Source organism: Canis lupus, chromosome 26 (genome assembly GCF_048164855.1).
Source record: "Canis lupus baileyi chromosome 26, mCanLup2.hap1, whole genome shotgun sequence".
Classification (NCBI taxonomy): Eukaryota; Metazoa; Chordata; class Mammalia; order Carnivora; family Canidae; genus Canis; species Canis lupus.
Window position 1 is genome coordinate 35,015,888 of NC_132863.1, and position 27,447 is coordinate 35,043,334.

The window sequence follows — 27,447 nt, forward strand, 5'->3', positions numbered from 1 at the left end:
TCACAGATATTTACAGAACTTTACATCCAAACGCAACTAAATACACATTCTTCTCAAGTGCACATGGAAATTTCTCCAGAATAGACCACATACTGGCTCACAAATCAGGTCTTAACCGATACCAAAAGATTGGGATCATCCCCTGCGTATTTTCAGACCATAATGCTTTGAAATTAGAACCAAATCACAAGAAGAAGTTTGGAAGGATTTCAAACACGTGGAGGTTAAGGACCATGCTGTTAAAATATGAAGAGGTCAACCAGGAAATTAGAGAATTAAAAAGATTCATGGAAACTAATGAGAATGAAGATACAACCGTTCAAAATCTTTGGGATACAGCAAAAGCAGTCCTGAGGGGGAAATACATCCCAATACAAGCATCCATCCAAAAACTGGAAAGAACTCAAATACAAAAGCTAACTTTGCACCTAAAGGAGCTGGAGAAAAAACAGCAAATAGATCCTACACCCAACAGAAGAAGAGAGTTAATAAAGATTCGAGCAGAACTCAACGAAATAGAGACCAGAAGAACTGTGGAACAAATCAACAAAGCCAGGAGTTGGTTCTTTGAAAGAATTAACAAGATAGATAAACCATTAGCCAGCCTTATTAAAAAGAAAAGAGAAAAGACTCAAATTAATAAAATCATGAATGAGAAAGGAGATATCACTACTGACACCAAGGAAATACAAATGATTTTAAAAACATATTATGAACAGCTATACACCAATAAATTAGGCAACCTAGAAGAAATGGATGCATTTCTGGAAAACCACAAACTACCAAAACTAGAACAGGAAGAAATAGAAAACCTGAACAGGCCGATAACCAGGGAGGAAATTGAAGCAGTCATCAAAAACTTCCCAAGACACAAAAGTCCAGGGCCAGATGGCTTCCCAGAGGAATTCTATCAAACGTTTAAAGGAGAAACCATACCTATTCTACTAAAGCTATTTGGAAAGATAGAAAGAGATGGAGTACTTCCAAACTCGTTCTATGAGGCCAGCATCACCTTAATTCCAAACCAAAGACCCCACCAAAAAGGAGAATTATAGACCAATATCCCTGATGAACATAGATGCAAAAATTCTCAACAAGATACTAGCCAATACTCATCTGAGATTTAAAAAAAAAAAAAAAAAAAGCTCGGACACAGGCAGGGTGAACACAGGGTTTTGACACCAACTGCAGAGACATGAGGGCTTGATGGCTCTTCTGTGAAGGCTCACTGCAGACTGGGGGGCAGGATGTTCAGCTCCAGAGCCAGAGAACTCAGCGCCCCCTACACACACACACACACACACACACACACACAAAAGATACTAGCCAATAGGATCCAACAATACATTATGAAGATTATTCACCATGATCAAGTGGGATTTATCCCCGGGATGCAAGACTGATTCAACACTCGTAAAGCAATCAATGTGATTGATCATATCAGCAAGAGAAAAAACTAGAACCATATGATCCTCTTAATAGATTCAGAGAAAGCATTTGACAAAATACAGCATCCATTCCTGATCAAAACTCTTCAGAGTGTAGGGATAGAGGGAACATTCCTCAGCATTTTAAAAGCCATCTACAAAAAGCCCACAGCAAATATCATTCTCAATGGGGAAACACTGGGAGCCTTTCCCCTAAGATGAGGAACACGACAGGGATGTCCACTCTCACTACTGCTATTCAACATAGTACTAGAAGTCCCAGCCTCAGCAATCAGACAACCAAAAGAAATAAAAGGCATTCAAATTCGCAAAGAAGAGGTCAAACTCTCCCTTTTCGCCGATGACATGATACTCTACATAGAAAACCCAAAAGACTCCACCCCAAGATTGCTAGAGCTCATACAGCAATTTGGCAGTGTGGCAGGATACAAAATCAATGCCCAGAAGTCAGTGACATTTCTTATACTAACAATGAGACTGAAGAAAGAGAAATTAAGGAGTCAATCCCATTTACAATAGCACCCAAAAGCATAAGATACCTAGGAATAAACCTAACCAAGGATGTAAAGGATCTATACCCTCAAAACTATAGAACACTTCTAAAAGAAATTGAGGAAGACACAAAGAGATGGAAAAATATTCCATGCTCATGGAATGGCAGAATTAATATTGTGAAAATGTCAATGTTACCCAGGGCAATATACACGTTTAATGCAATCCCTATCAAAATACCATGGACTTTCTTCAGAGAGTTGGAACAAATTATTTTAAGATTTGTGTGGAATCAGAAAAGACCCCGAATAGCCAGGGGAAGTTTAAAAAAAAAACCATATCTGGGGGCATCACAATGCCAGATTTCAGGTTGTACCACAAAGCTGTGGTCATCAAGACAGTGTGGTACTGGCACAAAAACAGACACATAGATCAATGGAACAGAATAGAGAACCCAGAAGTGGACCCTGAACTTTATGGTCAACTATATTCGATAAAGGAGGAAAGACTATCCATTGGAAGAAAGACAGTCTCTTCAATAAATGGTGCTGGGAAAATTGGACATCCACATGCAGAAGAATGAAACGAGACCACTCTCTTGCACCATACACAAAGATAAACTCAAAATGGATGAAAGATCTAAATGTGAGACAAGATTCCATCAAAATCCTAGAGAAGAAGACAGGCAACACCCTTTTTGAACTCGGCCACAGTAACTTCTTGCAAGATACATCCACGAAGGCAAAAGAAACAAAAGCAAAAATGAACTATTGGGACTTCATCAAGATAAGAAGCTTTTGCACAGCAAAATATACAGTCAACAAAACTAAAAGACAACCTACAGAATGGGAGAGGATATTTGCAAATGACATATCAGATAAAGGGCTAGTTTCCAAGATCTATAAAGAACTTATTAAACTAAACACCAAAGAAACAAACAATCCAATCCTGAAATGGGCAAAAGACATGAAGAGAAATCTCACAGAGGAAGACATAGACATGGCCAACATGCATATGAGAAAATGCTCTGCATCACTTGCCATCAGGGAAATACAAATCAAAACCACAATGAGATACCACCTTACACCGGTGAGAATGGGGCAAATTAACAAGACAGGAAACAACAAATGTTGGAGGGGATGCGAGGAAAGGGAACCCTCTTAACTGTTGGTGGGAATGTGAACTGGTGCAGCCACTCTGGAAAACTGTGTGGAGGTTCCTCAAAGAGTTAAAAATAGATCTGCCCTACGACCCAGCAATTGCACTGTTGGGGATTTACCCCAAAGATACAGATGCAGTGAAACGCCGGGACACCTGCACCCCGATGTTTATAGCAGCAATGTCCACAATAGCCAAACTGTGGAAGGAGCCTCGGTCTCCATCGAAAGATGAATGGATAAAGAAGATGTGGTTTATGTATACAATGGAATATTACTCAGCTATTAGAAATGACAAATACCCACCATTTGCTTCAACGTGGATGGAACTGGAGGGTATTATGCTGAGTGAAGTAAGTCAGTCGGAGAAGGACAAACATTATATGTTCTCATTCATTTGGGGAATATAAATAATAGTGAAAGGGAATATAAGGGAAGGGAGAAGAAATGTGTGGGAAATATCAGAAAGGGAGACAGAACGTAAAGACTGCTAACTCTGGGAAACGAACTAGGGATGATAGAAGGGGAGGAGGGCGGGGGGTGGGAGTGAATGGGTGACGGGCACTGGGGGTTATTCTGTATGTTAGTAAATTGAACACCAATAAAAAATAAATTAAAAAAAAAGAAAAACCAAAAGCCTCCACCCCAAGATTGCTAGAACTCATACAGCAATTTGGCAGCGTGGCAGGATACAAAATCAATGCCCAGAAGTCAGTGGCACTTCTATACACTAACAATGAGACTGAAGAAAGAGAAATTAAGGAGTCAATCCCATTTACAATTGCACCCAAAAGCATAAGATACCTAGGAATAAACCTCACCAAAGAGGTAAAGGATCTATACCCTAAAAACTACAGAACACTTCTGAAAGAAATTGAGGAAGACACAAAGAGATGGGAAAATGTTCCACGCTCATGGATTGGAAGAATTAATATTGTGAAAATGTCAATGTTACCCAGGGCAATTTACACGTTTAATGCAACCCCTATCAAAATACCGTGGACATTCTTCAGAGAGTTGGAACAAATTATTTTAAGATTTGTGTGGAATCAGAAAAGACCCCGAATAGCCAAGACCCCTTGCCATAGCTGGCGGCATCACAATGCCAGATTTCAGGTTGTACCACAAAGCTGTGGTCATCAAGACAGTGTGGTACTGGCACAAAAACAGACACATAGATCAATGGAACAGAATAGAGAACCCAGAAGTGGACCCTCAACTTTATGGTCAACTAATATTCGATAAAGGAGGAAAGACTATCCATTGGAAGAAAGACAGTCTCTTCAATAAATGGTGCTGGGAAAATTGGACATCCACATGCAGAAGAATGAAACGAGACCACTCTCTTGCACCATACACAAAGATAAACTCAAAATGGATGAAAGATCTAAATGTGATACAAGATTCCATCAAAATTCTAGAGGAGAACACAGGCAACACTCCTTTTGCACTTTGCCACAGTAACTTCTTGCAATACATCCACGAAGGCAAGAGAAACAAAAGCAAAAATGAACTATTGGGACTTCATCAAGATAAGAAGCTTTTGCACAGCAAAATATACAGTCAACAAAACTAAAAGACAACCTACAGAGTGGGAGAAGATATTTGCAAATGACATATCAGATAAAGGGCTAGTTTCCAAGATCTAGAAAGAACTTATTAAACTCAACACCAAAGAAACAAACAATCCAATCCTGAAATGGGCAAAAGACATGAAGAGAAATCTCACAGAGGAAGACATAGACATGGCCAACAAGCACATAAGAAAATGCTCTACATCACTTGCCATCAGGGAAATACAAATCAAAACCACACCGAGACACCACCTCACACCAGTGAGAATAGGGAAAATTAACAAGACAGGAAACCACAAATGTTGGAGAGGATGCGGAGAAAGGGGAACCCTCTTGCACTGTTGGTGGGGATGTGAACTGGTGCAGCCACTCTGGAAAACTGTGTGGAGGTTCCTCAAAGAGTTAAAAATAGATCTGCCCTACGACCCAGCAATTGCACTTCTGGGGATTTACCCCAAAGATTCAGATACAATGAAACACCGGGACACCTGCACCCCGATGTTTATAGCAGCAATGTCCACAATAGCCAAACTGTGGAAGGAGCCTCGGTCTCCATCGAAAGATGAGTGGATAAGGAGGATGTGGTTTATGTATACAATGGAATATTACTCAGCCATTAGAAATGACAAATACCCACCATTTGCTTCAACGTGGATGGAACTGGAGGGTATTATGCTGAGTGAAGTAAGTCAGTCGGAGAAGGACAAACATTATATGTTCTCATTCATTTGGGGAATATAAATAATAGTGAAAGGGAATATAAGGGAAGGGAGAAGAAATGTGTGGGAAAGATCAGAAAGGGAGACAGAACGTAAAGACTGCTAACTCTGGGAAACGAACTAGGGGTGTTGGAAGGGGAGGAGGGCGGGGGGTGGGAGTGAATGGGTGACGGGCACTGGGGGTTATTCTGTATGTTAGTAAATTGAACACCAATAAAAAAAAAATAAAACTGTAAAAAAATAAATAAATAAATAAATAAATAAATAAAAAGAATAGGTAAATCCATACAGACAAAGCAGAGGGCCTGGGGCTGCAGGATAGGAAAACATGGGGTGACTGCCTAGTGGGTTCACATTCCATTTGGGAGTGATGAACTGGTTTAGGGGACCAAGGGGGATGGTTGCACAATGGTGAATGTACTAAATACCACAGAAATGAACACATTAAAATGGTTAATTGAAAAAAATAAATAAAAAATAAAATAAAATGGTTAAAAAAAAAAAAGAAACGACAAATACCCACCATTTGCTTTGACGTGGATGGAACTGGAGGGTATTATGCTGAGTGAAGTAAGTCAATTGGAGAAGGACAAACTTTGTATGTTCTCATTCATTTGGGGAATATAAATAATAGTGAAAGGGAATATAAGGGAAGGGAGAAGAAATGTGTGGGAAATATCAGAAAGGGAGACAGAACATAAAGACTCCTAACTCTGGGAAACGAACTAGGGGTGGTGGAAGGGGAGGAGGGCGGGGGGTGGGGGTGAATGGGTGAGGGGCACTGAGGGGGGCACTTGACGGGATGAGCACTGGGTGTTATTCTGTATGTTGGCAAATTGAACACCAACAAAAAATAAATTTATTATTAAAAAAAATAAGTCAATCGGAAAAGGACAAACATTGTATGGTCTCATTCATTTGGGGAATATAAAAATTAGTGAAATGGAATAAAGGGAAAGGAGTGAAAATATCAGTGAGAGTGACAAAGCATGAGTGACACCTAACTCTGGGAATAGAACAAGGGGTAGTGGAAGGGGAGGTGGGCAGGGGGTTGGGGTGACTGGGTGATGGGCATAAAGGGGGGCACTTGGTGGGATGAGTACTGGGTGTTATGCTATATGTTGGCAAATTGAACTCCAATAAAAATAATTTAAAAAAACAAATATTTGAGGTTAAATAATAAACTGTCTTAACAAACAAACAAACAAAAAAAGAATTTATGAATGGACTAAGTCTACAAAGGTCATAGGACTGTCCCAGTGTATGATGCTGACAAATATTGGGGTCAGTTTCAACTCCCCATCTGACCTAGCACAAAACGTATGAACATTCCTCTGCTTCGCAAATTTTTATAGGCAATAGAGGGCTGATTCCTGCCCATTATCTCCAGACTTACACCGTGGTGCCTTAAAAGGTTTGAGGAAATTGACACTCATCCTCTGTTGAGTTAAACATGATTTATACATGTTTAATTACAAAACTAATACATACATGTGTGTGTGTATATATAGGTATACCAGCATACAGAATGTATTTATTTATTTATACTTACAATGCCTACTTGATCTTAAGCCCATTATTCTACCTTTTTTATATTAGTCTAAAAATAAAATTTTTATTTTATTTATTTTAAATATTTTATTTTTCCCTGATATTCTAAAAAATAAAACAGGCTGTGGGGTGCCTGGGTCATTCAATCGGTTAAACATCTGACTCTTAGTTTCTGTGCAAGTCATGATCTTAGGTTCATGAGATTGAGCCTTGGGTCAGTCTCCCTGCTCAGCTTGAGGTTTGCTTGATATTCTCTCTCTCCTTTTCCCTCTGCCCCTCCCTCTGCCGCTCACTCTCAAATAAATAAATATATCTTTTTAAAAAAAGATTTTGGTTGTATATGTTCAACATAATATATTATCTAGGTAATCAGTAATTAGTACAATGCAAATGCTTAACAATAGGTTTTTATTTTAAATAAGATATATACAATTATGGAACACCACATTTTGAAATATTTACTGGATTAAATGAGAGTGGGACAAGATGGGTAACAAAGGGTGGATGACTCCGAAAGAGAAAACAATCGATTAATTATATTAAATTTGCAAAATATGGTAATGCAAAGAGACACGCCTTAATTCTCTGCATTTAGATTATCATACTTTTTTAAAATGTTACTTTTCTTTTTTTCCTGTAAATTATCATATCATTAAAAATGTAGGAAAAAATTATTTGCAAAGGAGGGGGTTAGTTATGTGAGGGGAGGAGTGATCTGCAGAAGCCCAAGTCTGACAAAGAACAGGCAGACAAGGTAAGGGCAGACAAGGGGAAGAAACAAGGCTCCTTGTTTGCCCAGTAAAAGCAAGGAGCCAAGGGTAACAACCCAACTCTCCAGAGAAGTCTGTGCCAGACTGAGAGCCCTCCATTCTAGCCAATCATGTCAACCAAGCTCTGCTGCTCATCCTGCTCTTCTGTATGCTGCTGCTGCAAGTCCAGGGAGGGTACCATGAACTGAAGAGGAAGCCAAGTAGGTGATGCCCTAGGGGACAAAAAGGGGAAGGAGGCCAGGAGGGACTATGTCCCTTTTGAGGAGGACCTGGGAATTGGAACCTAACAGCACATTCTGCTCAGACTACAGCACTTGGTCCTCTCAAACCATGGCCCTCTGGCCCCTTTACCCAGCTCTGGGAATATGATGTGGATGGAAGGGGAACTTATATCTTTTGATTCTCCATTCCAAATACCCAGATACAAATGGTACATACAGAAGTGAAGGGTATATAACGGCCTGAGAATCACAAGGGGAAACCAAACAACTGTTCTTGGATTTCTGCACATAGGTGACACGTTACATCCAGAAATGTTGGTGGGAGTAGGTACAGAATGAAAGGACCCCGGGAAAGCAAGTTTTGGGGTGTACAGAGTCATGTCCAAGTTATCATTGGAGGTACCAGGATGGTGACAGTGGAAGGGAAATAGTGCAAGTGATATTTTCTGGGGAAGGGCAAGGGCCCTGGAGTCAGTGACAATGACAGGAGAGAGAGGGCAAAGTGGCAAGTCATCTTCCTCTCTGGACCCTGCAAATTCTGGAGAGTGGGGAGGGTCTGCAGGATGTCTCAGACTCTGCTGAGTTCTCAGAGTGCAGATTCTATGGGGCAACTTCCTCAAGGCCATGACTAACATGGGAGACAGGGTCCTGGCTGCAGAGTATGGAGACGGACCAGCAAGGCCAGGTATTGAGATCTCTTTCCCCCAAGAGATCTCAATACCTGGCCTTGCTGGTCCGTCTCCCCCCCCCCCCGCGCCCCCCCCTCCCCGCCAGGCCCCTGAGGCTCAACTTCACTGTTGATCTGCTCACTGAACCGGTACTCTCAGGGGAGAAACTGCTCATGTGTGATATCTCCCAAACTAACAAGAACACTCCTTAACCTGGATCAGAAAGGCCAAGTTGAACATGAGGGAGGTGGGGCTAGACATTGGTCACAGAGTAGGACGCTCACAATGAGGCCTCTTCTTAATTGATCCACACCATACTATTCTTCTTATTCTCCTTGTGAGGTTCAGATTACTGTCCCTTTAAAACAATGAGGAAAACTAATCCAAGGGACGTTAAGTGACATGCTCAAGGCCAAGAGACTGAGAGATCATGATATGGCTAGAGGAGAATGCTTGCCTGGACTCCCTGTTTGCTCACTGCTCCTCCATTATGGTGAGAACACGGCCATGGAAGTGAATGCCTTCACTAACATCTCCTACCCCATCCTCTAGCAGCATGGCCACTCTTGGGATGGGGCCTGGAACTGGATGCCAGCACCTGAGACTCCAGTGCCTTCCATCAACTGAATGGTCCACACTTTTCCCCAATATCCCTCCATATGGTCTCATTCTCTCTCTTTTTTAATCCAGGGAGAAGCCACATGGTAGGGAACAGGGGGCTCATGGTGATGCTACCAAGGATTAATTGCCTATTGAGGGTAGCTATGGGTGTTGCCCATGGTCTCATGGTGAATCAGTGGACCTTAATCATTGGACAGACTCCTGACCACTCTGTGCCAGCAGAGAGGCTCTGAGGTGGTCATGGGACTAAATCCAGAGACTGGGTCACATAGGCCCAGTGGAAACATGGAGTCAAGTGCAAAGAACTCAGGAAGGCAAGCAGGCCTTGCTGGAGGCAGGTGTACACTCCAGTCCAGTGCTTCCTGCTGGGCAGCAGGGAAGGATTGTCCAGAGGAGGAAACCTGCCTCTTTCAGGCCAGAGCCTCTGGCCCACCTCAGAAGCATCCCAGGGCTCCTAGTATAAGAGGAGCTTCTCCACCTCTCCTAGGAGCTGCACTTGACCAGGAGGCCTTAGGAAAGAGAGATCAAGATCAAGCAGCAGCACAGACATCATCAGATGTAGATGGGCGGTAAGAGCATGCTCTGCAGGAACTCTTTCTTAGTGCTTCCTCACATAGCCTGACTCTGCAAGCATCTTCCCAGTGCTTGGCCATGCCCCAAACACCCTGGGAGAGACTATTAAGAAAGACAAAGTTCCTGCCAGGGCCCATATAGGAAATAAGCTCCCACATCCATATCTAGTGTTCCCTATCATGTGACTACACCATGCTGCCAGCTGACCTATTTCTTGCCCCAGCGTGAGCACCTTGGACTATGAATTCTACTGGAAACAGCTGGTCTTCTCCATCAGGACAGCTGGTGTCCCAGCCTGTGTTCTACAGAGCTCTCTCGACACTCCACCCCACCCAGTGACAAAGAGGCTACAGCTAGAATGCTTTGGCTGGGAGGAATGTTTCCCTGGTCAGCACTCCATGTTCTGTCCTATGGAACAGCTGTGTGCCCCTGTGGTAGGGCGAGTGGGGGAGTGAGACCCCTACAAGGACTGAATCTCACGGAGGCAGAGGAAGGAGCAAATGTACATTCTGCCATGACCTGGTGTCCAAACACCGAGTCCTGGCCTGCAGAGAATCATTGATCAGGCTGCTCTGTGTGACAAACACACAGCCTCACAGTTGCCATGGCTTCTGCATTGATTATTCTTTTCTCATCCTCCAGTCATGCTCCTTCTCTATGTTAGTACATATGAGAGATTCTAGAAGTATCCTCCTGCCTCATACACCCACGATGTTGGTTAGTTTCTACCTGATTTCCATCCTTTGGCTCCTCCCACTGCTCACAGGTGGGTCCATACTGATGCCTTCACCCCAAAGTGCATCCCATCTCTGCTTCTGGTGATAGTACATGTGATAGCAAAGCCAGGGTGCCTAATTAAGGAGCTACAGGAAGTTATCTGGGATGCAAGGGTTGGGTTTAGGTGTTAAGTGCAATATCTGTCACCATGAATTGCCCATCACCCCAAATATAATTAGTATGGGCATGACATGCAAGATTCAAGGAAAGCTCTAAGCCTAAAATCCTACCATTATAATTACATTCTCTAGGAGTGTATAGCCATCAGTGAGTGTAGTGTAGTGTCTGTCCAGTGTTTTAGCTTGGGAAGGCTCACTGCTGAGTGGGTGTAAGATGGTAGAAGAGCCTAAGTGAGAGGACACCACGCATCTGATATCTGAGGCTATTCTGGGTCACTGTTGCTGAGGATATGGTGGTCCCTTTTTATGCAGATTCAGGTTTCTTTTATGGATGAAATGTTTTCTTGGATTATAGGTTTTTTTCTTTTAACTTTGTTTTTAATATTTTCAAGGCCTGTGGGTGTCCATTTGTGCTGTTTGTCTTCTTTTTTTAAGATTTTTTTAATAAATTTATTTTTTATTGGTGTTCAATTTGCCAACATATAGAATAACACTCAGTGCTCATCCCATCAAGTGCCCCCCTCAGTGCCCGTCACCCAGTCACCCCCACCCTTCACCCACCTCCCTTTCTACCACCCCTAGTTCGTTTCCCAGAGTTAGGAGTCTCTCATGTTCTGTCTCCCTTTCTGATATTTCCCACTCATTTTTTCTCCTTTCCCCTTTATTCCCTTTCACTATTTTTTATATTCCCCAAATGAATGAGACCATATAATGTTTGTCCTTCTCCGATTAACTTATTTCACTCAGCATAATACCCTCCAGTTCCATCCACGTCAAAGCAAATGGTGGGTATTTGTCGTTTCTTTTTTTTTTTAAATAAAATAATTTTTTATTGGTGTTCAATTTACCAACATACAGAATAACACCCAGTGCTCATCCCGTCAAGTGTCCCCCTCAGTGCCCGTCACCCACTCACCCCCACCCCCCGCCCTCCTCCCCTTCCACCACCCCTAGTTCGTTTCCCAGAGTTAGGAGTCTTTATGTTCTGTCTCCCTTTCTGATATTTCCCACACGTTTCTTCTCCCTTCCCTTATATTCCCTTTCACTATTGTTTATATTCCCCAAATGAATGAGAACATACACTGTTTGTGCTTCTCCGATTGACTTACTTCACTCAGCATAATACCCTCCAGTTCCATCCACGTTGAAGCAAATGGTGGGTATTTGTCATTTCTAATGGCTGAGTAATATTCCATTGTATACAAAAACCACATCTTCTTTCTCCATTCATCTTTCGTTGGACACCGAGGCTCCTTCCACAGTTTGGCTATTGTGGACATTGCTGCTAGAAACATCGGGATGCAGGTGTCCCAGCGTTTCATTGTACCTGTATCTTTGGGGTAAATCCCCAGCAGTGCAATTGCTGGGTCGTAGGGCAGATCTATTTTTAACTCTTTGAGGAACCTCCACAACTGGTTTTCCAGAGTGGCTGCACCAGATCACATTCCCACCAACAGTGCAAGAGGGTTCCCTTTCTCCTCATCCTCTCCAACATTTGTTGTTTGTTTGTGATATTTTTCCATTAACTTTATAACATCTTGTTTTAATAGACCAACAGAGACAGTTCTATGCTCAAATTGTTCTAGGCTTTGGTCACTGGGAGCTTGTTAAGGTTGGTTCCTGTTTTGCATTCTTTGACTTTAAGAGCATTTCCTTACTTTCTGACCCTGTAAAATACTCCAGTTTCATTTTGTATTTTCTAAGCCTATTTCTAGAATCAGCCATTTCACCAAGAAGCCTTCACCCATTTATTGGAGAATGGTAATAAAAAACAAGATCTAGGCTCCTGGTGTATTTATTGCTACCATGGTATCACTGCTTCCAGGCATAGCCAGGAAATATATACATGTGCAACTAATCCATGTCTACACAGTCATCTATTTTACTTCTGTATCAGTCTCTCTGTATATATATATTGAGCTGAATGTGGGTTCATATTGATGTCTCTGACTCAAATCCTGGGGCTCATTCTAGCCTTCCATTTTGCTTATTTGTAACTTCTTTTCTCTTACAGTTAGAAACATGGCTCATATCATCCCCACTTATTTGCTTATTTGTTCAATCTTATATCCATGTAAAGTCGTTTTAGAATTGATTACCCGTGGGCATCTGGGTGGCTCAGTTGGTTAAGTGTTCAACTCTTTTTTTTTTTTACGTGTTCAACTCTTAATTTTGGTCCAGGTCATGATCTCAGAATAGTGAGATCAAGCCCCATGTCCATCTCCAACCTGGGTATAAGGTCTGCTTGGGATTCTCTCTCTCCCTCTCCCTCTACCCGTTCAACCTGCTCATGCATGCTTTCTCTCTCTCTCTCTCAAAAAAAAAAAGTGTTGTTTACCCATACCTTGTGAGAAACAAATTTACCAGAGACCTGCTCGCTAAAAAAAAAAAAAATTAAAGGGCTACTTGCCAGTTACCCACATTAAAATGAAGTATGAGAAATAAATAAACTTCTATTCTGTGAAACCCTGGAGATTAGCTTATCAGTTCTAAGGTAAGCAACTAAGGAAGCAAGAGATAAAAGCTATGTAGCCTGTAGGATGGGGACAATATTGGGGGATGTGATAGGGCAATCAAAGATAGTGGAATGGAGTTGAAAAAGCTGAAAGCTACTATTGATAAATGAGTTTATTTGTCTAGGATTTGCTCTTGCCCAGCCCTTAGTGTGAACAGACTGGTATCCTACTGGGAGTTTAGGGTTTTAGACTTCATGCAAAGATTTTCTGCAAGACACAAATGTTATATACTCAAAAGCTAAGGGAACTCTGAGGAACAAGCATTCATTCCCAAGCCTAATATTATCTATCTCCACCAGACCCTGGGACATGAGCACCTTATGCAATGATAAGAATTGTCCACTTCTGGTGTGGTGAGATGAGTCTGGTTTATGAAACAGAGGAAGGTAGAGATTTGTGGCCTGGTTGGGCCAAAAAAGTTCATGGAAAGGTCTGACTATGGAGGCCTTGGGTAGAAATTTGTAAAAAAGAAAAAAAAATAGGAGAAGAGAAAATGATTGCATAATATAATGAGGACAACATAGGCATTGATTATATAATGAAAGCAACAATGTGCCCTAAGCTGGTGTCTTGGCTTATTCACCAGTGAGCTGATGTCCAGGCTTAGGGTACATTGTCTTCCACTATTTTTGTTCCTAAGATGTGGGATGCCTCAATCTTCTCTTTATGAATAACAGCATCTGGGAATCAGTGAAGACCCATGCCCAAGCACACTTCCCAACTCACCTCATTTTTCCAGCAGATGTTTCCACAATAGGTCCAGCAGCATGTGTAATTTTTGTTTGAACATCTAAGGGCTCTAGAACACTTCCTGGTACATTCAATGACATTGGGTTCTCCCCAGCACTCCTCAATGAGCCTTTCATCCCCTGTAATTGACATGAGATGGAAAGAGACTGACAGAGGCCACATAGCCAAGGTGGGAAGAGAAGTCCTTCATCAGCTTAACAGCCCCTCCTAGAATCCAAGCCCCACCAAGCCCTACCCAGGTATTCATCTGCCTTATGAGAATATCCCTCTGCTGAGGCTCCTCATTACATCTTCATAGATCTCTGCCTTTTCTGCTCCCCTAGGCCTCTGGGCCCTCATCAAACATCCTGGAGACAGAACTCAGAATACCCCCACATTCTTGTGTCCTCCTATAAAATCTACATTTCTGTAACAGGAGACCTCAAGGCCCAAGGCAGCCTCTAGCCTCTTTATACCTATTCGCTAATGTGGGAAGCCAGACCAGGGAGAATATGGAAAAGATTCTCTCCTTTTCTCTTCTCTTTCTTGCTGATCCTGCTTTAAGAACAGCTTCCCACCAAATTCTTCTCTCTCTCACCCAATTTTCTTGGCACCCTCCACTGATTCCAATTTCTCATCATATGGCCCCCAACTCTGACCCACCAGGGACACATCTCATGTCTCTTTTCTATCTTTTCACGTGTATCTTCTAAAAGACCATACCCACTGAAACTTAGGGTATATATTAAGAAATCCCCCTATAGTATTCAGTAAAGTACTCACAGCTAAGACACAGAGCTTCTGGAAGTATGGAAAGATATGGTATCCTGATATGGAAAAATATTATATCCTTGTAACTTATGGAATAAAAGGTGACAGGTACCCATTACCATTTTCAAGATTGGAAGAAGCAGCAGCAAAGGACCTCAATTTGGTCATTTCTTAGATCTCTATGCACAAAAAAGTCTCTGAATCTCCAATAGGTGACCCAGGGAAGGTGGGGCCTGAGTCCTGAGTCAGGTGTGCCAGACATAATACCCCTTCACTTGTCCAGGATCAAGCACAGTATCCCCATCTCCCAGTATCCCCACCCCCAGTCTAATCACCTACTGCTATGTTTTTCCTTCAGCACTCCCAGCACAGACAGTAGCACCATACAGAAGAATATCATGAGTTGAGGTGTCCAGAGCTTCATGATGCTGACCGTATGTGTCTGAATATATATTGTCAGGATGTTGTTTTCCCTTTCCAGTTGCTGCTGGAGACTGAGAGATATAAACAGAATTGTAAGGCAAAAAGAAATGTTTATAGAATTTCTTTACTCTTTGTCTACCTATTCCTCCTTGCCTCCATCCACTCAACAACAGGCACACACCTAAGCTGAGCATTGGCTTTGCTAAAATGTTTCTCCACATTGCACATTTCATGCCTCCCTTTTGTAGAAAAAAATTATTTTAAAAAGATATTGCCTTCCCTTAATTAAAAGATAATTCAAATCCAGCTGATAAAATTCTTAAAATAAAAAAGTACAGAAAAGACAAATATTTACTTCTAGTAAATCCACTATATTGGTGTATGTTATTCTGTCTTCTATATGTGCACATAAAACTGCAATCATATCATGCTTGATGTCTATATCTTGATTTTTTATTTAAAAATGTGTAACAAGATATTAGAGGTGACTGAGTGGCTCAGTCAGTTAAGTGTCTGACTCTTGATTTAGGGTCAGGTTATGATCTCGGGGTCATGAAATTGAGCCTGTGTTAGGGTCCATGCTGAGCTTGAAGCCTACTTAAGATTCTTTCTCTCCATCTCCCTCTGCCACTCTCCTACCCCCCAATTTGTGTGCTCTCTCTATATATAAAAAATGATAATAATTTTTTTTAATTAAAATGTGTAACAGTATCAAAATTAAAGTTTTGGCCAAGACCCTTGGATAGCCCCTAAAATGAGTTTGTGAGACAGATCAACTTAGAGTTTAATGAAAATCTGCTCAAAAATCACCTTGCAAAAAATATGTCAAATACCTGGCCATTTTCCACGTTTAAAACAAGTCAGGATTTTAAGAGTTACCAACTATTTTTTGGCCATCTTTCTCTCTTGTTTTTAAAGGATGTTGTGCTCTTTTAATTCCAAGTCACTAGAAAGGCTTTAAGATTACCTCACATAGAGCTTTATATGTGCCCCAAGGTTTTGTGGAGACATAGTGGCACATGTATAAGTCACAACAGAGAAACAAAGAGTAAAAGACTGGCTGAAGTGACCTATAACTTGCACTATGGCATTTGATAGGGCAATGTACACAAGAAAGCCACTATGGGTTTGCACTAGATTCGTGTCAGGCAGGCTGCCTAGGAAGGACATGGAACCTCAGCAGAAGGAGTAGAAAGTGAGTGGCCAGATTCCTAGGGTCTGGAAAAGGTGTCAGAAAGGAGGTAAATTCATCCATATCAAGACAACCACAGGGAAGAAATTTCCATCAGTTGGGGTTGAGGGAAGACTTAACTCATGAAACCACCCATTACAGAATCAACTTTAAGTAATACCAAGCCCAGAAAGTACAAAGCACAAAGGTACAGTACTCCCTGCTGTTCTGACCTCCTCATTCCTTCTCCCTCCTCTACTTCCTTTTTTTTTTTTTTTTTAATTTTTATTTATTTATGATAGTCACAGAGAGAGAGAGAGAGAGAGGCAGAGACACAGGCAGAGGGAGAAGCAGGCTCCATGCACCGGGAGCCCGATGTGGGATTCGATCCCGGGTCTCCAGGATCGTGCCCTGGGCCAAAGGCAGGCGCCAAACCACTGCGCCACCCAGGGATCCGCCTCCTCTACTTCCAAAATGGCACTTAGCCAGCTGTAGCAGAGGAAACTGGCCACTCTCTTCCCCAATCGTGGGTTCCTAGGTATGGGGGAAGCCACGATTTTAATTCAATTTTAGTATTTCGACTGTTGCATGGGCTTAGACTTTTTTCATATATTCTAAATTTAGGCAGTGTCTAGAAAAGTCAAGTTCTATACCCAAGCTCTATATAGAGGAAGGAAAAGAAGTAGCTTTAATGAGTAAGTTTAAATGAGACAAAGGACAAGCTTTTCAACACATTATCAATAATACTCCCTGTGAAAATTTTCCCAATATACTAGTTACACATATCACTCATATTTTCCCATTGATAAGACATCTGAGGGCAGGGGGTGGGGGTGACTGGGTGGCGGGCACTTAGGGTGGCACTTGACGGGATGAGCACTGGGTGTTATTCTGTATGTGGGCAAATTGAACACCAATAAAAAATAAATTTATTATTTAAAAAAATAATAAATAAATAAATAAGACATCTGAAAATTTGTAATTTCTCTTTGTTAGGAAAAAAAACTCAGTAGGAACCATCTTGCAACTAAAATTCAGTTAAATCCAATATTAGCTTTAGAGTACAAATGTATAGCTCTAGAAGTTCTGAGTAAAGGGTACTGCCTCTTTCAAACCCTACATAGTAGTTGCCAGTTTTCTTCTTCATTAAGATTGTTAGTGTTAACCAGGGCAATTTACATGTTTAATGCAATCCCTATCAAAATACCATGGACTTTCTTCAGAGAGTTAGAACAAATTATTTTAAGATTTGTGTGGAATCAGAAAAGACCCCAAAGAGCCAGGGGAAGTTTAAAAAAGAAAACCATAGCTGGGGGCATCACAATGCCAGATTTCAGGTTGTACTACAAAGCTGTGGTCATCAAGGCAGTGTGGTACTGGCACAAAAACAGACACATAGATCAATGGAACAGAATAGAGAATCCAGAAGTGGACCCTCAACTTTATGGTCAACTAATATTCGACAAAGGAGGAAAGACTATCCATTGGAAGAAAGACAGTCTCTTCAATAAATGGTGCTGGGAAAATTGGACATCCACATGCAGAAGAATGAAACTAGATCACTCTCTTGCACCATACTCAAAGATAAACTCAAAATGGATGAAAGATCTAAATGTGAGACAAGATTCCATCAAAATTCTAGAGGAGAACACAGGCAACACTCTTTTTTGCACTTTGCCACAGTAACGTCTTGCAAGATACATCCACGAAGGCAAGAGAAACAAAAGCAAAAATGAACTATTGAGACGTCATCAAGATAAGAAGCTTTTGCACAGCAAAATATACAGTCAACAAAACTAAAAGACAACCTACAGAATGGGAGAAGATATTTGCAAATGACGTAGCAGATAAAGGGCTAGTTTCCAAGATCTAGAAAGAACTTATTAAACTCAACACCAAAGAAACAAACAATCCAATCCTGAAATGGGCAAAAGACATGAAGAGAAATCTCACAGAGGAAGACATAGACATGGCCAACAAGCACATGAGAAAATGCTCTGCATCACTTGCCATCAGGGAAATACAAATCAAAACCACACCGAGACTCCACCTCACATCAGTGAGAATGGGGAAAATTAACAAGGCAGGAAACCACAAATGTTGGAGAGGATGCGGAGAAAAGGGAACCCTCTCACACTGTTGGTGGGAATGTGAACTGGTGCAGCCACTCTGGAAAACTGTGTGGGGGTTCCTCAAACAGTTAAAAATAGATCTGCCTTACGACCCAGCAATTGCACTGTTGGGGATTTACCCCAAAGATTCAGATGCAATGAAACGCCAGGACACCTGCACCCCGATGTTTCTAGCAGCAATGTCCACAATAGCCAAACTGTAGAAGGAGCCTTGGTGTCCATCGAAAGATGAATGGATAAAGAGGATGTGGTTTATGTATACAATGGAATATTCCTCAGCCATTAGAAACGACAAATACCCACCATTTGCTTCGACGTGGATGGAACTGGAGGGTATTATGCTGAGTGAAGTAAGTCAATTGGAGAAGCACAAACAGTGTATGTTCTCATTCATTTGGGGAATATAAACAATAGTGAAAGGGAATAAAGAGGAAAGGAGAAAAATGAGTGGGAAATATCAGAAAGGGAGACAGAACATAAAGACTCCTAACTCTGGGAAACGAACTAGGGGTGGTGGAAGGGGAGGAGGGCGGGGGGTGGGGGTGAATGGGTGACAGGCACTGAGGGGGACACTTGACGGGATAAGCACTGGGTGTTATTCTGTATGTTGGCAAATTGAACACCAATAAAAAATAAATTTATTATTAAAAAAAAAGAGACAAAAGCCCCTGAAAAAAACTAGAAAAAAAATAAATATGATTGATTCTTTAAAAAAAAAAAAAAAAAGATTGGTTTATTCTACCAATATTATGCACATCTTGTCTTGCCATAAAAAAGAAATTCTCTCCCACTTGTTACCACACTGAAGACCGTCAATACTATATAGGACAGAGAATGAAACATGGGTATTGGAGTCAGACCTGGGCCTGAAACCCAGCACCAATGCATTGAGCTTAATTTAAATTTTGGAATTGGCCTACCTACCACCTAACTTCTCAAAGCCTCAGTTTCCTCACCTGTAACATGCTGGAATCCACATTGCAAATGTTCAATCTATAAAGCACGGACCATAGTCTGGCACATGGAATGTGCCAAATAAATGGCCTTTATTGTTACTATTAGGCTCAGACTCTTCTCTAGAGGAGTGATTGTTAATCTCATTAACTTTATTGTAATCTTTTTGTTTAAAAAAAAACACTATTTAACCATTTGAAATTAATTCTGGTGAGTGGGGGTCCATATTTCACTCATCTGTCTTAAATTTATTCATCCCACAAATATTTATATTTAGTGACTACTACAAGCCACTCTTCTAAGCACTGAGGATACAGTAATGGACAAAATTACAAAAACCTCTGCCCTTGTAAAGCTTATATTCTAGGACAGGGGATAGAAGATAAACAAGACACTCAAAAGGATAAATACATAATAATAGATGGACATCAATGTGAAGGAGGAAAGATAAAGATAAAGAGGATCTAGGACCTGGAATGCAGAATATGCAAAATAAGTGCTGGCTGTTATTTTAGGGAGATCACTGGTGATAAGATTCAGGGTTCTGAAGGAAGAGATTAAATACTATTCCCCCAAATTCTCAGTCTTCTCCCCACTTCTCTCTGACTCCCAGCCTGGTGCTTCACACTCCTGAGGCCAAACAGAAGGGCAGATAAAGGAAACAAAGACAAAGGAGAAGTCTGGATACTATGAATTATACAGTCACAGGGGAGTAATTGTCTCTTTCCCAGCAAGTGACCAATTTCCCTTCAAAGTCTTTATTTTTGCTTCCACTTTTTCAACAAAGCAGAAGATAACTTTCATACACATTGGTTGAAATCTCTTCAAATGCTCAAAAATAGACATAATATATAGAGACGTTTCCAAAGGGGCAAAATTCTTTAAAAGGTCTTATTCTCTTCTTTGGCACAAGTGAAAAGTTATAAAATAGGAAGATAAAATTTGAGGAATATGGACCATTAGATGAGTTGCCTTTAAATTATTAAGAACTATTATTTGGAAATAATTTCAAAGTTATAACAGTAAAAATAGTATAAAAAGCATCCGTATACCATTTGCTCAGAATCATCTATTTTAGGTATTCATCCATAATTACCTCCTCTGTCTCTTCCTTCTTCCCTCTTACATATATGTGTATATATACATATATATATATGTATATATATATTTATTTATGTGTATTATATTTTATTTATATATAATATATTTATGTATTTTTTATATTTTATATTTAGAAATAATATTTCTGTATTACAATACTCTACAATTATAATTACAATTGTACAATACAATTATAATACAATACTCAAAAATTCTCTTACATGATCATAGTACAATCAACTTCATTAAATTTAACATTGAAAAAATATACTTTTATTCATTTACTAAGCTACCATAAGTATTCCATTTTATAAGTTCACCCAACAGTGTCCTTTGTCTCTTATGACATTGAAATTTTTGAAGAATACAGTCAAACTTTTCTTTTAGTTGAACATTCTTCATTTTGGGGTTTGTCTGAAATTTCTTCATGGTTAGACTCAGCTTATACAGGGTCAGTGGGGATGCTATCTAGGCAATACATAGTGTCCTTCTCAGGATACTACACATGAAGGGACACAGTATTCATCTACATCATCTTTCTTTCTTGGTTTCTCCATTTTTTAAAAGATTTTATTTATTTATTTGAGAGAGAAATGGAGAGCATGAACAGGGAAGGGGGCAAAGGGAGAGAGAGAGGGAGGGGCAAACTCCCCCCTGAGCAGGTAGCCTGTCATGGGCTAGATCCCAGGATCCTGGGATCATGACCTGAGCCAAAGGCACTTGCTTAACCACTTAACTGACTGAGCCGCCCGGGAGTCCTTTGGTTTCGCCATTTGAACAACGAAGACAAGAATCTCTTCCAAACAGGGGTAGTGTTGGCATGATCTGGAGGCATAATTTGGACAAGGAACTCATCCAACCAAGCCACAAACAAGTGTTTGCATGCTTCCACTTCTAGCCATAGGACTCTGACCTCCACCTACCTCTGAAGATGTTCAAGTTAGAAGCGCTGCTAATTATTTGGCTGATGGCTCTTCTTCCTGGTTTCTGGGAACCACAGAGTCTCTGCATGGGGCAAACGATGGGCAGAACAGATTTCAAAGAATCAGAATGTAATCATAGTTCTGGCTATGGCAGATCTGTGAGTTCTTTCCCAAGTCATAAATTGGGTACGTTCAGAACGTTATCAGTGACTTCTTATTCAAGGAGTACTTCCTCTTTTCTCTTTGCAGCAGGTAATATAGACAGAAACAGAACACTGTGGATTGCTGGAGCCTCCCCTCCACCAACACACACATTTCTGGAAATCTGGGTGATTATGGAGGTGGGAAAGGATTTACGTATCTGTTTTTCTCTAGCATCTGTGTGAAGACTTTTATAAAGCCCCATCTGTCTTTGATATTAATTTCTCTTTTTTTTTATTGGTGTTCAATTTACTAACCTACAGAATAACCCCCAGTGCCCGTCACCCATTCACTCCCACCCCCCACCCTTCTCCCCTCTACCACCCCTAGTTCGTTTCCCAGAGTTAGCAGTCTTTACGTTCTGTCTCCCTTTCTGATATTTCCCACACATTTCTTCTCCCTTCCCTTATATTCCCTTTTTTTTTCCTTATATTCCCTTTCACTATTATTTATATTCCCCAAATGAACGAGAACATATAATGTTTATCCTTCTCCGACTGACTTACTTCACTCAGCATAATACCCTCCAGTTCCATCCACATTGAAGCAAATGTGGGTATTTGTCATTTCTAATAGTTGAGTAATATTCCATTGTATACATAAACCACATCTTCTTTATCCATTCATCTTTCGTTGGACACCGAGGCTCCTTCCACAGTTTGGCTATCGTGGCCATTGCTGCTATAAACATCAGGGTGCAGGTGTCCCGGCGTTTCATTGCATTTGTATCTTTGGGGTAAATCCCCAACAGTGCAATTGCTGGGTCGTAGGGCAGGTCTATTTTTAACTCTTTGAGGAACCTCCACACAGTTTTCCAGAGTGGCTGCACCAGTTCACATTCCCACCAACAGTGTAAGAGGGTTCCCTTTTCTCCGCATCCTCTCCAACATTTGTTGTTTCCTGCCTTGTTAATTTTCCCCATTCTCACTGGTGTGAGGTGGTATCTCATTGTGGCTTTGATTTGTATTTCCCTGATGGCAAGTGATGCAGAGCATTTTCTCATATGCATGTAGGCCATGTCTATGTCTTCCTCTGTGAGATTTCTGTTCATGTCTTTTGCCCATTTCATGATTGGATTGTTTGTTTCTTTGGTCTTGAGTTTAATAAGTTCTTTATAGATCTTGGAAACTAGCCCTTTATCTGATATGTCATTTGCAAATATCTTCTCCCATTCTGTAGGTTGTCTTTGAGTTTTGTTGACTGTATCCTTTGCTGTGCAAAAGCTTCTTATCTTGATGAAGTCCCAATAGTTCATTTTTTCTTTTGTTTCTTTTGCCTTCGTGGATGTATCTTGCAAGAAGTTACTATGGCCAAGTTCAAAAAGGGTGTTGCCTGTGTTCTTCTCTAGGATTTTGATGGAATCTTGTCTCACATTTAGATCTTTCATCCATTTTGAGTTTATCTTTGTGTATGGTGAAAGAGAGTGGTCTAGTTTCATTCTTCTGCATGTGCATGTCCAATTTTCCCAGCACCATTTATTGAAGATATTAATTTCTCCATTGCTAGCATCAACTTACACTACCTTATCACCAATATCTTGTGTCTTTTGTACTGATAAGAAGAGAGAGGTCTACCAAGAGAGCTTGCAAAAGGCAACATAACATAGAGATTTAAAACACAGACTTAACCTGAATCCAAATCCTAGCTCCCATTTATTTTGAGGAAGTCACTAGCCCTCTCTGTGCCTCAATTTCCTCATTTGTTAAATGGGTATAACAGCACTTTCCTCATGAGGTTGTTGTGAGGGCTCTATTAGTGATTATCTGTAAAGCACTTAGAGCTAATGTCTGGCATAGAGGTCGTGCTATGTTTGTTAAATAAATGAATGAAACACCCAGTGAAGTGTCAAGAATCATTCAGTTTAAGACCAAGTTCTGGGATGCCTGGTGGCCTAGTAGTTTAGTGCCTGACTTCTGCCCAGGGCGTGATCCTGGAGACCCGGGATCAAATCCCACACCGGGCTCCTTGCATGGAGCCTGTTTCTCTCTCTGCCTGTGTCTCTGCCTCTCTCTCTCAGTAGCTCTCATGAATAAATAAATAAAATCTTTAAAAAAAAAGACCAAATTCACTATGTGTTAGATGTTTAACATGTATTTTTTAAAGAACAAATTTTGTTTTTTTAACTTATTTTTATTATTTTAAAGATTTTATTTATATTTATTCATGAGAGACAGAGAGAGAGAGAGAGAGGCAGAGACACAGGCAGAAGGAGAAGCAGGCTCCCTGCAAGGAGGCTGATGTGGGACTTGATCCCGAATCCTGGGATCAGGCCCTGAGCTGAAGGCAGACACTCAACCACTGAGCCACCCAGGCATCCCTAAGTACAGGATTTAAAAGGAAGTGAGTCTAGAACCATATGCCACATGGTCAAGACCCCAGATTCTCTTGGGACTGCAAGCCATGATATTCCTTGGACCCATTTCTTATCACCAAGATTACTCTCTCCAGGTGTACTTACAATATTAGCAGAGGATCAGAGTGGGGAAAGGAATGCCAGGGGCCAAGCTGACTATGGATAGCACTGGGTAAGTCCTGGCTTAGAGTATTCTCAGAGTTGCTTGGCTATAATGCAAAGAATGGAGAACAAGAAAGAAGCAAAGCCTTATGGGTTGCCTGAACGTTCCCCCACCCCCTGCCCCCGGTAGGTTTGTTTCCTTGTCTTTCCCCACTTTACAACATACCCTTGGCCTTCACTTCTTCTTGAGGCCTCTCTTTACTTCATCCCATTTACTTCCTTCTGTAAAAAAATTAAAAAATAAATAAGTTTCTTTCCAGAATACCATCTGTTGCTTATGTACTACTAAAAAGGCAGCTCATGCTTAAAGTACATACCTTGTAAAAATTTTAAGTGACAGAAAAATTTAAAAACTACTGCTAATTTTGTCAGCCTGTGCCAACATATTTGTGTATATCCATGTACTATCTATATATAGATACAGAAGTAATTGATCAAAAAAGCTATAAGGCACATAAAAAATAAATGGAGAGATGACATAAATAAGTCCCTCCTTATCAGTAATTATTTTAAATATAAATGTTAGACTATCCAATCAAAAGTCAGGTTGATGGAATAAATAAAAACACATGATCCAATCATATGTTATCTACAAAAGACTCACTTTAAATGGTGCAGCCACTCTGGAAAACTGTGTGGAGGTTCCTCAAAGAGTTAAAAATAGACCTGCCCTAGGACCCGGCAATTGCACTGCTGGGGACTTACCCCAAAGATACAGATGCAATGAAACGCCGGGACACCTGCACCCCGATGTTTCTAGCAGCAATGTCCACAATAGCCAAACTGTGGAAGGAGCCTCGGTGTCCATTGAAAGATGAATGGATAAAGAAGATGTGGTTTATGTATACAATGGAATATTAGCCATTAGAAACGACATATACCCACCATTTGCTTCGACGTGGATGGAACTGGAGGGTATTATGCTGAGTGAAATCAGTCAATCGGAGAAGGACAAACATTATATGTTCTCATTCATTTGGGGAATATAAATAATAGTAAAGGGAATATAAGGGAAGGGAGAAGAAATGTGTGGGAAATATCAGAAAGGGAGACAGAACATAAAGACTCCTAACTCTGGGAAACGAACTAGGGGTGGTGGAAGGGGAGGAGGGCAGGGGGTGGGGGTAAATGGGTGAAGGGCACTGAGGGGGACACTTGACGGGATGAGCACTGGGTGTTATTCTGTATGTTGGCAAATTGAACACCAATAAAAAATAAATTTATTATTAAAAAAATAAAATAAAATTTTGAGAAACTTCCAAAAAAAAAAAAAAGACTCACTTTAGATCCAAAGACAAATAGATTGAAAGTAAAACTATGGAAAAAGATATTTTATACAAATAGTAGCCAGAAGAGAGCAAGACTGCCTATGCTAATATCAGACAAAATAGACCTTAAATAAAGACGATAAGGGACAAAGACCATTGCATATTAATAAAAGTTCCAATACAGGAAGAATTGTATAATTACAATTATAATCACTCATGTAGCTAATGACAATCATCAAAATATATGAAGCCTCAACGTGGATGGAACTGGAAGGTATTATGCTGAGTGAAGTAAGTCAATCGGAGAAGGACAAACATTGTATGTTCTCATTCATTTGGGGAATATAAATAATAGTGAAAGGGAATATAAGGGAAGGGAGAAGAAATGTGTGGGAAATATCAGAAAGGGAGACAGAACATAAAGACTCCTAACTCTGGGAAACGAACTAGGGGTGGTGGAAGGGGAGGAGGGTGGGGGGTGGGGGTGAATGGGTGATGGGCACTGAGGGGGACACTTGACGGGATGAGCACTGGGTGTTATTCTGTATGTTGGTAAATTGAACACCAATAAAAAATAAATTTATTATTAAAAATAAGAAAGAAAGAAAGAAAGAAAGAAAGAAAGAAAGAAAGAAAGAAAGAAAGAAAGAAAGAAAGAAAGAAAGAAAGAAGAAGGAGCTCCTCTCAGGGTCAGAAAATTAAAAAAATATATATGAAGCCTAAAATATATATATATATATATATGTGTGTGTATATATATATATATATATATATATATATGAAGCCTAAACTGACAGAATGGAAAAGTAGATAGTTCTACAATAATAATTGGAGACTTCAGGGGATCCGTGGGTTGCTCAGCGGTTTAGCACCTGGAGTGCTTCAGCCCAGGGCATGATCCTGGAGTCCTGGGATCAAATCCTGCATCAGGCTCTCTGCATGGAGCCTACTTCTCCCTCTGCCTGTGTCTCTGTCTCTCTGTCTCTCTCTCTCTCTCTTCCTCCCTCTCTCTCTCTCCCTCTGTGTGTTTCTCATGAATAAATAAATAAAATCTTTAATAATAATAATAATAATAGGGATCCCTGGGTGGCGCAGCAGTTTGGCGCCTGCCTTTGGCCCAGGGCGCGATCCTGGAGACCCGGGATCGAATCCCACATCGGGCTCCCGGTGCATGGAGCCTGCTTCTCCCTCTGCCTATGTCTCTGCCTCTCTCTCTCTCTCTGTGACTATCATAAAAATAAATAAATAAAAATTTAAAAAAAAATAATAATAATAATAATAATAATAATAATGAGACTTCAATACTCCACTCTCCATAATAGACCCACTAGATAGAAGGTAAGTAAGGAAATAGAGGATTTAAACAATACAATAAAACAGCTAGACCTAACAAATATATACAGAATACTCAACACAACAACAATAGCACACACATTCCTGTCAAGTGCATATGGGACACTCTCTGAACGAGACAAATGTTAGACCACAAATCAAGTCTCAAGAGATTTCAAAAGATAAATATTATCCAACCACAGTGAGTTGAAGGTAGAAATCAATAACAGAAGTAAAACTGTAAAATTCATGAATTTGTGGAAATTAATACACTCTTTAAAAACCAATAGATCAAAGAAGAAATCATAAGGAAAATTAGAAAATACTAGAGCTGAATGAAAACCAAAATGCAACATATCAAAATTGTATGTGACACAGCAAAAGGAATCCTAACAGAAAGTTATAGCTATAAATGCTTATATTTAAAAACAAGAGGTGTTGGCAAGGATGTAGAGAAAGGGGAACCCTCTTACACTGTTGGTGCAACCACTCTGGAAAACAGATTCCTCAAGAAGTTAAGAATAGAACTAGGCTATGATGCAGCAATGTGCTGCTAGGAAGTTACCCAAAGAATATAAAATTACTAATTCATAAAGGGGAAAGGAGAAAAAAATGAGTGGAAAATATCAGAAAGGGAGACAGAACATGAGAAACTCCTAACTCTGGGAAACGAACAAGGGGCGGTAGAAAGGGAGGTGGGCGGGGGGGTGGGGGTGACTGG

The 27,447-nt window shown here is 40.6% G+C and overlaps 1 protein-coding gene across 14 annotated transcripts in view; it reads right to left on the reverse strand.

The window, feature by feature from the left end:
- The window catches only part of LOC140618536 (protein WFDC11-like), a 59,028-nt gene that overhangs the window by 11,812 nt on the left and 19,769 nt on the right, over positions 1–27,447 (reverse strand). For 8 of the 14 annotated variants that reach the window (XR_012018636.1, XM_072801228.1, XM_072801225.1 and 5 more), the window contains 4 exons: positions 24,293–24,348; positions 21,411–21,492; positions 15,046–15,200; positions 13,933–14,075 (listed from right to left, as the gene is read on the reverse strand). Coding sequence is in view for 12 of the 14 variants with exons in the window: in XM_072801228.1 (XP_072657329.1) it covers positions 13,933–14,075; positions 15,046–15,130 (228 nt within the window). In the remaining 2 variants the exon portion in view is untranslated. Of the gene's footprint in view, positions 1–13,932; positions 14,076–15,041; positions 15,201–21,410; positions 21,493–24,292; positions 24,349–27,447 lie in introns of all 14 variants that reach the window. The other 6 variants (XM_072801233.1, XM_072801230.1, XM_072801235.1 and 3 more) reach the window with 2 other exon arrangements.